Source organism: Scleropages formosus, chromosome 13, assembly GCF_900964775.1.
Source record: "Scleropages formosus chromosome 13, fSclFor1.1, whole genome shotgun sequence".
Lineage (NCBI taxonomy): Eukaryota > Metazoa > Chordata > Actinopteri > Osteoglossiformes > Osteoglossidae > Scleropages > Scleropages formosus.
In genome coordinates, this window is record NC_041818.1 from 18911038 (window position 1) to 18923371 (window position 12334).

Consider the following 12334-nt stretch of genomic DNA (forward strand, 5'->3'; position numbering starts at 1 on the left):
GCAGGAGGTCGCGCCGGAACGCGGCGTTGCCGTAGCTGCCCTCCGCAGCGCCATTCGCCACTTTCGGTGGCTAGCGTAAAGACTCCTCTCGAACCGGAACGAGGTTCATTTTACCCGTCGACGACTTTCATTTTTCCCTTGTTATCCTTAAACAAACAGGCGATGTAAAGAGAAGCGAACGCCGGAACTAAAGCAGGACAGAACTGGGGGTGGTGGGGGGAGAATAATTAGCCAGCTGATCAAGTCATGGCCTGGAAAAATGGCTCCTGTTCTGACACCAAACTGTCAAGATGTCACATCATCACATTTATTATCTCCGACAAGGCGCTTCTCCCTGACGACGAGGCACCGGGGTGTCAGACCAAAGGACGGATCCACTCCAAAGTTCCTGACGAGTTTACAAAGTCAGACGCGAGTCAGCCAACTTTCGTTGAGCGAGCTGCACGGGGCGCCCCCCGCAGGATCCTGTGAAGCGAAGCAGAACTTCCGTAAGCCGAACTGAATGATTGAGGGACGGGGAGATGGGAGAAGGACAAGCTTGGGCCGGTGATGGACACCAAGACAGCAGCACCGAGACCCTGACGTCCAGCTGATGCCACTGCGCAGAGGTGGCGCCCAGGAGACTGAACCTGGGAATCTGTGGGAATCAAGCCAGCTAAAGAATGGAATGAAGCAACTTTTGCCCATTTTAGAGGCTTGCATGTTAACTGGCAGCTGCTCTCTTTCCAGGCATCGCGGTGGACAAGAACGGCCTCATGTACTTTGTGGATGCCACCATGATCCGTAAGGTTGACCAGAACGGCATCATCTCCACACTGCTGGGAGCCAACGACCTCACTGCCGTGCGACCGCTCAGCTGTGACACCAGCATGGACGTCAGCCAGGTGGGGTCCCACGGCACGCTGGGAAGTCCGCTGCCCGCCGCACGGTGTCGAACGATGCCGTCAGGAATGGAAGGCATCGGTTTCAGAGAGACACTCGCGTGAAGTGTTGATTGTGGTGCAGAGGTTTGCTGTGGTCCCTCGCGGTTCGAGGGGTGTTTGTTCAGGCCTGAACCTTTGAACCTGCTCTGGTTGCGTGAAGTTTGTGTGACTCTAAATTGCCTTTTTTGTGTGTGTGTGTGTGTGTGTGTGTGTGTGTGTGTGTGTGTGAGTGAGTGATATCCCTGTAAGACCACAGTGACCCTGTGTTGGACAAGTGGTTGCTGATGATGGATGGATGGATGAGTGAGTGACATTCACGAACAGACTCACCCTGCCATGCACAGTGTGAGTAATACAGTGCTGACCACGGTCCCCGTGTGGGTGAAGGCCACAGCTGACTGGGAGTTCTAAAGCAGTGAAGCCAGTTACTGCTTCTCTGAGGTCTGCAAATAAGGTCCAGAGCGCCCCCCCCCCAGGTGCTTGCAGCTTTCAGTCTGAGAGTTCTGGTTGTCTGCAGTTGGAGGTCTCTGCACTAACTTAATGGGCTCTCGGTCTCCCGCATGGCGCTGTGTGACTCAGGGTGTGAAAATGTCTTCGCCAAGCAGGTGTGAATCGTAGGAGTGAATTTCCGCTGCCCACTGTTTCCCCCGGTACGGGCAGGGGCATCGCGGACAGCCGTGCAAAAATCGCAGCTGGCACCTGCCGAACTGGGCACAATTTCCCAAGATTTGTCCTCCCGGTTCCCGTTTAGTAATTTGAGCAATTTTTCACAGTCCTGCCGTCAGCTGGGAAAGATTACCAACGTGAAAGGTGAGGTGATGCTTGATGTCGTGTTTCCAGGTTCGTCTCGAATGGCCGACCGACCTCGCCGTGAACCCCATGGACAACTCACTCTACGTGCTGGAGAACAACGTCATCCTGCGCATCACTGAGAATCACCAAGTGAGCATCATCGCGGGGCGGCCCATGCACTGCCAGGTGCCCGGCATCGACTACTCCCTCAGCAAGCTGGCCATCCACTCGGCGCTGGAGAGCGCCACCGCCATCGCCATCTCGCACACCGGCATCCTCTACATCGCGGAGACAGATGAGAAGAAGATCAACCGCGTGCGCCAGGTGAGCACCAGCGGCGAGATCTCCCTGCTGGCCGGCGCTGCCTCCGAGTGCGACTGCAAGAACGACGTCAACTGCAACTGCTTTGCGGGCGACGAGGGCTACGCCACGGACGCCAGCCTCAACTCGCCCGCCTCGCTGGCCGTGTCGCCCGACGGCACGCTCTTCATCGCCGACCTCAACAACATCCGCATCCGGGCGGTGCGCGGTAACCGGCCGGGCCCCACGGCCACGGGCCACTACGAGGTGGCCTCTCCCCAGGAGCAGGAGCTCTACATCTTCAGCGAAGAAGGACTTCACATCCAGACGCTGAGCCTGGTCACCGGGGAGCCCCTTTACAACTTCTCGTACGGGCCGGACAGGGAGCTTTCTGCTGTCGTGGACAACTGTAATAACACGATGCGCGTTCGGAGGGAAGGTGTGGGACAGGGGGGCAGTGGGCTGCTGCGGCTCGTCCTGCTCCCCGAGAACCAGGTGGTGACGCTGGGCCTGGACCCATCTGGAAGCCTGCGCTCCGTCTCCGCGCTCAACCAAGAAGTGGCGCTGCTGGGCTACACCGGGAACACGGGCCTGTTGGCCACCAAAGCTGACGAGACAGGCTGGACCATCTTCTATGAGTAAGTTCGTGTATGACGTTTTTCAGCCATATGTTTGTCTACATGGGGAAGTTATACACACACACACACACACACACACACACACACACACACACACACACACACACACACACAGCAGTCTGCAGTCTCCTTTGTCCAGTTTGTTTTCTCTGAGCCTCTCGTGGAAACTCTTCCCCTTGGTGTTCAGGTGAGATTATTGCGGTATGGTATTGTGTGTGTGTGTGTTTGCGTGTGAATATTGAGGAAAGATCCCCGACTGAAGTTCTCTTTTTCAATAACTGGAGGCCAAGTGGTGCCTCGAGCAAATCAAGTGGCCCGTAGGCAGTGAGGAGCGACACCAAGAGGGGGAGTGATGCAGGCGGTGCTGAATTATCATCCACACTCCTACTGTCGGACTGCATCCTTGTTGAGCTGGAGCGATTTTCTGTTAGCTTCAGCACTGCAGTAACAGCCTACTACCGCCATCTAGTGGCCGTTCACTTTACCGCCACCGCCGTTGAGGTTCGTCTGCCAGCGGGGGCAGCAGAGAGCGTGGCGCAGACACGGACGTTAATTAAAACACTGTAACCGCAGCGAAATACACTCTTCCCTCACATAGCGGGGTCTCGTGCAATGAAAAATCACTGCAACGCCCTGTGGACACGTGTACCCCTTTTTCCGTAAAGCAGCATTTCTGCTCATTATGTGTTCACTGAGCTTCCATAAATGTGCTCTGCATGATCCCGAAAAAGACGCAGCAAACTTTTCGACCGTGCAGTCGTGTCTTCAACCCCACAAAAGTGAGTGCGGACAGTGCAATTCATCCCCCATCCCCAGGTTCAAAGAAGTCATTCGATACAACCGCAACAAATTCAACTTGGAATAAACACTCATGGGAACATTTAAGGAAATTACAAAATCCAATAAATAATTTAATTATGTCTAGAAACCAAATTATTATGATCACTGCAAGACAGCATGGGAGAAAAGAATCGAGTCTCAATCACACACATGGGTTAACGTCAATCTAATATCGCAGCTGAAACAACAGATTTATGTTATTTTGTTTATTTATTTAGCCGATGCCTTTCTGGAAAAGAACTTCGGGTGTTAAGCCACTTGCAAATATTTAACAGCTCGTTCATTTTTACTCTATCAGTCCAGGTCGTACCTTGATCAAGGGTACTACAGCCGGAGGTGGGCTTCGAATCGCTGCCCTCTAACAGCACAGTGTTCACGTTTTGCAGAGTGACACAGACAGCGATCTTGGGAATTTTACGTCTCTGTATCATAAAAATCGGTGAGCCAGTTTATTACAGTGTCTCTGTCCAATGTACCGTGCAGTGCCGGCTGGACCCGGACCACGTGACTGTGCGCTGGACAATCGCTTATTCATACTAGATCAATGAATGAAAGTAAGACTTTAAAACAGAGGCTTGAAATAATGCTTTTTGTTTGAAATATTATTAAATATATTTGGATTTGTCATTGCCATACATAAAAATACCTTTCCTTTTGGTTTTTGTGACACATTTTTCATGCAGGAACCAGTTATTTTTTCCCTAAGAATGAGGCGAATTTGACCCGCTCACAAAGAGAATTCACCAAACAGGGTAATTTCTCCAAGCAAATTAACCCCATTAAGTGAGGGATAAGTGTGTAAAGCTGTAGAAATAGGAAAAGCATCGGCTAATTGACATAATAATAGTTATTTATCCTGGAAAGGGCACTTTGGATGGACTTCAGTTGTTTTTCAGTTATCATCTCTTCCGGTGATCCTTAGAAGTCCTAAAGACACACCGGATAAATAAACGCGTGCTCTTAGTGTGCGAACTGGGCCCCGAGGTTGAGGCTCAGCGGCACGAAGCCCTCCGAAGGTCTGCAGCGCAAGAGGGTCACCTCCAGTAAGAGACCCCTCTCGTGTGCGTGTGTCCCGCAGGTACGACAGCGAGGGCCGCCTGACCAACGTCACCTACCCCACAGGCATGGTGACCAGCCTACACCGAGAGATCGAGCGCTCCATTAACGTGGACATCGAGAGCTCCAACAGAGACGACGACGTGACCGTCATCACAAACTTGTCGTCCGTGGAAGCTTCCTACACCGTGGTCCAAGGTGGGCTTCGCGGTGCCTGCAGCCCCAAAGTGGCTAATGCTCTACGGCTCAAGTAGGTAGAGTGACCCTCGCACACGGTCGCACGGGGGCTCGCTCTCCCCGCGTGCGTGCGCGCGCGCGTTCGGCCCGAATCATCCCAAGCCCCCTCTGCGAGACACTCGAGTTCGCCGCACGTCTGTGATGGATGCCGTCAGAGCGAAATTCATTACCCGTGATTCAGTAAATCCTAATCTGTGTCTCTGCAAAGCTGCAGAGGCCCCTGATCCCACAGCTTATTCTGCTTGTTCAGGGGAGGGAGAGGAGCGGAAGAGTGATCGGGTTCCCCCGCCCAGATGACCCACCGGGGAGCTCGGCAGAGAAATAAATTCAAAGTTCCGTGTGTCGGAGACTCGCTGGAGCCAGGAGAGTAAAAAGTTTTGAGATTTATATGAAATTCTTCCCTGGGGGCTAGTAAAGGGGAACAGCTATTTGGCTACCTTAAACCTCACCATTTTGATCTAATTCCGCAGGGCTGCGAGGCCCTCTGTGAAATAAATCTGTTCTTAAGAGCTTTCAGAGTTCCTCCCGTGCGCTGCGCAAGAACAATTCAGTTAAAGCTCCTCAGCGCAGACATCCTCTTAAACCCGCTATTTAAGCGGTGTGAGAAAGCACTCTCCCTGGTCATTGTGGCTGAAATGTGCCTACAGTTTTCGCTGCAAATTTGCTTTCCGGAAGATTCCGGCTTATGAGGAATTTCTTTCAAATGCGGCATACGTGATCTTGTTACCGGCTGCAGATGAAGCGAAAGGAATTTTGTACTTAGTTTCCGCCGAGAGGGAAGCGCTCGCGTCTGGCGCTCCGCTCCTGCGTCGAGCCCTCAGAGGAGCCGTGAGCCTCAGCTAAAGACAAATCCGCGGCCACCTCGCCCAGGGCACCCCGAGATGAGGCATTGATTTTTGTGCCTCGACTTTAAAAATGAAGCAATGACCAGTTGTTCCGTGTACCTTCCTTCATAGCTGTTCCCCTCTCCCCATCGCTCCCCACAGACCAAGTGAGGAACAGCTATCAGCTCTGCAACAATGGTACCCTCAGGGTGATGTACGCCAACGGAATGGGAATCAGCTTCCATACGGAGCCCCACATTCTGGTCGGTTCCGTCAGCCCCACCATCGGGCGCCGCAACATCTCCCTGCCCACGGACAATGGCCTCAACTCCATCGAGTGGCGGCTGCGTAAAGAGCAGACCAAGGGCAGGGTCACTGTCTTTGGGAGGAAACTAAGGGTGAGCAGGAACGATTATCATTTCCAGTTTCTTTCCGATGGGGTGCACGTTGGCGCGGCGGGTTCGGCCGGGGCCTGCTGTGCGGCGGGTCTGCAGTTCGAGTCCCGCTTGGGGTGCCTTGCGGCGGACTGGCGTCCCGTCCTGGGTGCGTCCCCTCCCCCTCCAGCCTTGCGCCGTGTTGCCGGGTTAGGCTCCGGCTCCCCGCGACCCGAAATGGGACAAGCGGTTCTAGACATCGTGTGTGTGTGCGTGCATATGTGTATTTCGTTTCGCGTTTCCCCTTGAACCCAAGGTCAAGGAAGGATTCAGACGTTGATGCGTTTATGAACTACACGTTCTCTCACATGATGTTGCAGGCTCACGGTAGGAACCTCCTCTCGATCGACTTCGACCGGAACACTCGCACAGAGAAAATCTACGACGACCACCGCAAATTCACACTGCGCATCATGTATGACGCGCAGGGCCGGCCTGCCATGTGGCTACCCAGCAGCAGTTTGGCTGTGGTCAACGTGTCGTACTCAACCACAGGCCAGTTGGTGGGTCTGCAACGGGGCAGCATGAGCGAAAGGACCGAGTTTGACCCTTTTGGGCGCATTCTGTCCCGTTCCTTTGTCGATGGAAAGGTCTGGAGCTACAGCTACTTGGACAAAGTAAGTCGCCCAAAGCTTGGTGACTGCATGGTTCAGAGTGCCTGACGTACGCTATCATGTAATGATGATCATCAGTGTTATGTATTAGCGAGTGCTCTAAATATGGTCGATGATCATGTTTCACAACATATAGGACGACAAAGAGCATCACAACGTTGAAGGTCATTTGTGTTCTTCTGTCTACAGTCCATGGTCCTGCTTCTGCAGAGTCAAAGACAATATATCTTTGAGTATGATGCCTCTGGACGTGTCACCGCCGTCACCATGCCCAGCGTCGCACGACACACCATGGCTACCCACGTGTCCATCGGATACATCCGTAACACGTACAACCCTCCCGAGAGCAACGCCTCCATCATCCATGACTTCAGCGAGGACGGCCGCCCTCAGGCCGCCTTCTTCCTAGGCACCGGTCGACGGGTCCTTTACAAATATGGCAAGTTGGCAAAGCTGTCAGAAGTCCTATACGACAGCACGGCAGTGACCTTCGGCTACGACGAGACTGCTGGTGTTCTCAAGATGGTCAACCTGCAGAGCGGTGGCTTCTCCTGCACCATTCGCTACCGCAAAATGGGACCGCTGATCGACAAACAGATCTACCGCTTCTCTGAGGAAGGCATGGTCAACGCTCGTTTCGACTACACCTACCATGACAACAGCTTCCGGATCGCCAGCATGAAACCCGTCATCAGCGAGACGCCGCTACCCGTCGATCTCTACCGCTACGATGAGATCTCTGGCAAAATTGAGCACTTTGGCAAGTTTGGCGTCATCTATTACGACATCAATCAGATCATCACCACAGCCGTCATGACGCTCAGCAAACACTTCGACACGCACGGCCGCATCAAAGAGGTGCAGTACGAGATCTTCCGCTCCCTCATGTACTGGATGACCGTGCAGTACGACAGCATGGGACGCGTCATCAAAAGGGAGCTGAAGATCGGGCCGTATGCTAACACCACACAGTACCGCTATGAGTACGATGGCGATGGGCAGCTCAGTGGCGTCAAGGTGAACGACTGGTCCACGTGGCGCTATAGCTACGACCTGAATGGCAACCTGCACCTGCTGAACCCTGGCAACAGTGCCCGCCTGCTGCCCTTACGCTATGACCTACGCGACCGCATCACCCGTCTGGGCGACGTGCAGTATCGCCTTGACGAGGACGGGTTCCTCAGTCAGCGTGGCTCTGACGTCTTTGACTACAACTCCAAAGGGCTGCTGATGAGGGCCTACAGTCGGGCCCCCGGGGGCTGGAGCGTGCAGTACCGCTACGACGGGCTGGGCCGACGCGTCTCCAGCAAGTCTAGCTTAGGCCAGCACCTGCAGTTCTTCTACGCCGACCTGAACAACCCAGCCCGCGTCACACACGTGTTCAACCACTCCAGTTCGGAGATCACCTCACTCTATTATGACCTGCAGGGCCACCTCTTCGCCATGGAGGTGAGCAGCGGGGAGGAGTACTACATTGCCTCGGATAACACAGGCACGCCGCTAGCTGTCTTCAGCAGCAACGGGCAGATGATCAAGCAGCTGCAGTACACGGCGTACGGCGAGATCTACCACGACTCTAACCCCGAGTTCCAGCTGGTGGTGGGCTTCCATGGGGGGCTCTATGACCCCCTTACAAAGCTGGTCCACTTCACCCAGCGGGACTATGATGTGCTGGCGGGCCGGTGGACCGCACCTGACTACACGCTCTGGCAGAAGATTGGCAAGGATCCAGCGCCCTTCAACCTGTATGTGTTCAAGAACAACAATCCACTTAGTGATATGCTGGACATCAAGAACTACGTCACAGGTATGAGGAGTGAACTGGGTGGTGCAGCGGGTCTCCTCCGGGGACTCGCATTTCGCATTGTCTACATCGTCTACTCGAAACACTCGACCGGAAATAGCTGCTTTACACTAAGCCCTCGCTGCTGTCTTCGGAGGAAAAAAAAACACCACTGAAACGCAGTGGTGTTTCTGAAGCTCCCAGCCCACCACACAGATACGTTAGAACCTGAATAGACTCACTAACCCTTGAACTACTCCTGGGTTTCGGGCCTCATTCTGAGTTTGGGTTCCGGCTGAACTTTTCAGTTATTACTCTTGAAATAACTACAGAGCTTGAAACAAAGAATAGATAATTTCGCACAAACAGTTGTTGAAACCATCTGCTGTGCGTGATGGACCACAGGTTGCAGCAGTTAAGTCAATAAGGGATTGATAAATCAGAACTGGGCCTTATTTGAGTTATCTGGTTTTGGTCATATTTCAGTGATGATCAAAACGGTTGAACATTTGTTCAACACACATGTTCGCGCACACACACACACACACAGCTTCGCGAACATGTTGGGTCACTGTAGTCTGAGCAATGATTCGGTTCACATTCCGTGGCCAGAACACAACACACGGAGTACAGAACGGGCGCGCACACAGCAACCCCTGGGAGCAACGCTGAATGCCCTTTTAGTAAAGAATGCTCTTACGTCGGAGTCTCGCTCGCATTTTTTCAGTATCTTTCACGTTTCAGCTGGAGTCTCATATAAGAACGATTAATTACAGCAAACCACGTGTTTATCTTCAATTGTTTTGTGCTTGACGGCCTTGTATTAGGCTCATGTGCAGCATTTCTGAAACCTTTGTTTTAATCTAGAGGGAATAATCTCAGAATTCCACATACAGTCTGAAGTGAGCGGTTCTTTATTGTTTTAAAATGGCAGAAGCAGGCAGCGTTGTCCTGAAGTTGCTGTAAAAAAAAAAAAAAAGGCAGTTAAATGCCAGAGGCAATTTAACTGCTTTCTGTGCTTTCTTGTATATATTGGAATTAAATCGGCTGTCCTGGGTCGTATTCCCTCAGTCCCGACATCTTCTGGATCAGTTCCGAAGGCCTCTTTTTGTTCTGCGGCCTCCAGCCGTCTTCAGAGCGTGATGGAGGGCTGACCGAAATGTCGTCTGACAAATATTCTGCTCTGTTGTATCCCCAGACGTGAAGAGCTGGCTGGTGATGTTTGGCTTCCAGCTCAGCAACATCATCCCCGGATTCCCCAAACACACCGTGTACTTTGTGGACCCGCCGTATGAGCTGCTCGCCAGCCAGGAGTGCGAGAACGGACAGGTGAGCGTGCCTCACGTCGCTACGGCAACAAAGCAGGCCTCGGAAGCCGTGCTGTGCCTCCACACCGGTGTAAATGCGGAGCAGCCGCAGCAACTGCATACCCCGCTGAAAGAGATGGACATTAATGCGACCTTCATAATCCCTATAGGATCCTAGTACCCGACCTTTTGTTGTCTCCTTGCAGCTGATCACCGGAGTTCAGCAGACGGCAGAGAGGCACAACCAGGCCTTCATGGCCCTGGAGGGGCGGCTGCTGAAGAAGGGGCGCCGGGCCAAGCGGGACAAGCCAGGCCGCTGGTTCGGAACCAACGCCCCCATCATCGGGAGGGGAGTGATGCTGGCCGTGAAGGATGGACGCGTGGTGACCGGCGTCTCCAGCATGGCCAGCGAGGACAGCCGCAAAGTGGCGCTGGTGCTCAACAACGCCGAGTACCTGGAGGGAGCGCACTACACGCAGGATGGCCGCGACTGCCACTTCTTCACCAAGGTGGGCTCCCCGGACAGCGACCTGATGGTGCTGGGGGTGAGCAACGGGCGCAAGATGCTGGAGAGCGGCGTCAACGTGACGGTGAGCGGGCGATCGCGGCGCGGCGCCACCGTGGAGTTCCGCGCAGGCTCCCTCCTGCTGAGCGTGCGCTACGGGCCGGCTGCGGACGTTGCGGACGAGGAACGCACGCGGGTGCTGGAGCAGGCCCGCCAGAGGGCGCTGTGGGGTGCGTGGGCGCGAGAGCAGCAGCGGGCGCGGGACGGGAAGGAGGGCGGCCGCCAGTGGACGGACGGCGAGCGGCAGCAGCTGCTCTCCACGGGGAAGGTGCAGGGCTACGACGGGTACTACGTGTTGCCCGTTGAGCAGTACCCAGAGCTAGCAGACAGCAGCACCAACATCCAGTTCCTGCGACAGAACGAGATGGGCAGGAGGTAACAGACCAGAGTGGCTCGAGGACTCTCTCCTGTCCCGCCCCCTCGGCCCCTCTCCTCTGTGTCCCCCTCTCCTACGGAGAATAAAACCACAAATGGGACATCACATGGAACACTGCAGGGACGTTTAAAACTTTAAAAGAAAAATCCATTTAAAAAGTAACTGCCATAGGCAAAAAATGAAAACTGAGACCTTTTCACAGCTGGAACTTGAAGAACAGACTTCAAAAACAAAGAGGAAATTGTTGTTGCTTCAATAAAAGCATCCCCCTTTTTAAAAAAGATTATTTTCACCCATATTTTTTGGGTTGGGTAGTCAGAGTACGTCACAGGCAGGTGGCGGGATGTTCCAGGACCTATGAGCACGGGACCTGCGGGCGGCCGGAGGCCAGGCTGGCGCAAAGTAGGAAAGCAGTCAGAGACTCCAGGTTGCTACGAAGGAAAGGCAAACAAACGACGCACTAATGAACACACACACGCACCCACACACACACAGTCTCAGGCATCACGTCCGACGGGAGCGAACGGGAGCCGGTGCGACAGGCTCTGAGAACAGCGGCCTACGTGCAATTTCGGTCAAAGAAAATGAAATTGAGAGCGTTTTTAAAAAGTAAACAAAAAATTTTAAAAACGATGGCTATATTTGCGGTAAATAATGTCATACATTGTTTTGTTTAAAGAAATGAGAAAAATGACATTGTCAACAACACTGATGTTCAGGGTGTACTTTAGATGCGTAGTTTTGTATGTTCCAGTCGCAGTAGAGTTGTAAGATGTTCACAGGCACTTCTGTACAAAACGATCAGAAAAAAAAAAACACTCATAGAATAAACTGGTCTCAAAATTATTTTTTAATTTTGTTAATTTTTTTTATTACAATTTTTTCTTAGTACTATATGACAATCATGAAAGTGTCACTAGTTTTACTGAAGACAATGAGCATTGGTCAATTAATTTATTTTGATTTTGTAAAATATGTAAGAATTGTTCATTAAGTTTTTTATATTCATTTCAATTTGCTTCAGAGCAAATTATAGTCACAGGAAAAAAAATAATTTATGTAAAGTGTTTTAAAATGGTTTATACTTTAAATAAAGTCTTTAAAACTGTGAAACCTGTTTTTCAAAATATATCTGTATGTACAGTGTATAGATTGACTTTATGCAGCACAGTAGAATATTGTTAAGATATCGAGTTTTATATTTCTAACAGGAAGTGGCTTGTTATGTGCAGAGCTATAGCTGGTATTATTAATATAGAATTTTGTGACACTCATATTTCAAATCTCAATTATCCTCCAGTTTTGTTTTTTGGCTGTTTGTTTACTGTTTGTTTAATTTGTTTGTTTTAACCCAGAAGCATTGCTGTTCTAGGAGCCCTAACCCATAGGAAAGGATTCTCTTCACTGGAAAGAGCCTCTGTATGGATGTCATGACGTACCAGATCAGTACTGAGAAATTATTCTTACACTTACTCGGCTGACTCTCCTGAAACCTTATAAATAAACAAACAAAAAAAAATAAACAGTTGTTTACTGGATGCGGTGGTGTCGATTTTCTGCCAGGCGGTTGCGTTCCGGCGCAGAGGTGAAGCTGCGACGGGGAACCGGAGCCCAAACGAATGGGCCGGGTCAACGGGACGACGTC

The 12334-nt window shown here is 52.0% G+C and overlaps 1 protein-coding gene across 1 annotated transcript in view; it reads left to right on the forward strand.

Annotated features, from left to right (window-relative positions):
* The window catches only part of tenm2a (teneurin transmembrane protein 2a), a 212948-nt gene extending 201422 nt beyond the window's left edge, over positions 1-11526 (forward strand). Inside the window, 8 exon segments of the mRNA XM_029257160.1 lie at positions 730-884; positions 1764-2653; positions 4572-4747; positions 5773-6008; positions 6365-6661; positions 6848-8465; positions 9640-9770; positions 9955-11526. Of these exon segments, the coding sequence (XP_029112993.1) occupies positions 730-884; positions 1764-2653; positions 4572-4747; positions 5773-6008; positions 6365-6661; positions 6848-8465; positions 9640-9770; positions 9955-10692 (4241 nt within the window). The 3' untranslated portion in view covers positions 10693-11526.
* Positions 11527-12334: the final 808 nt, after the last annotated feature.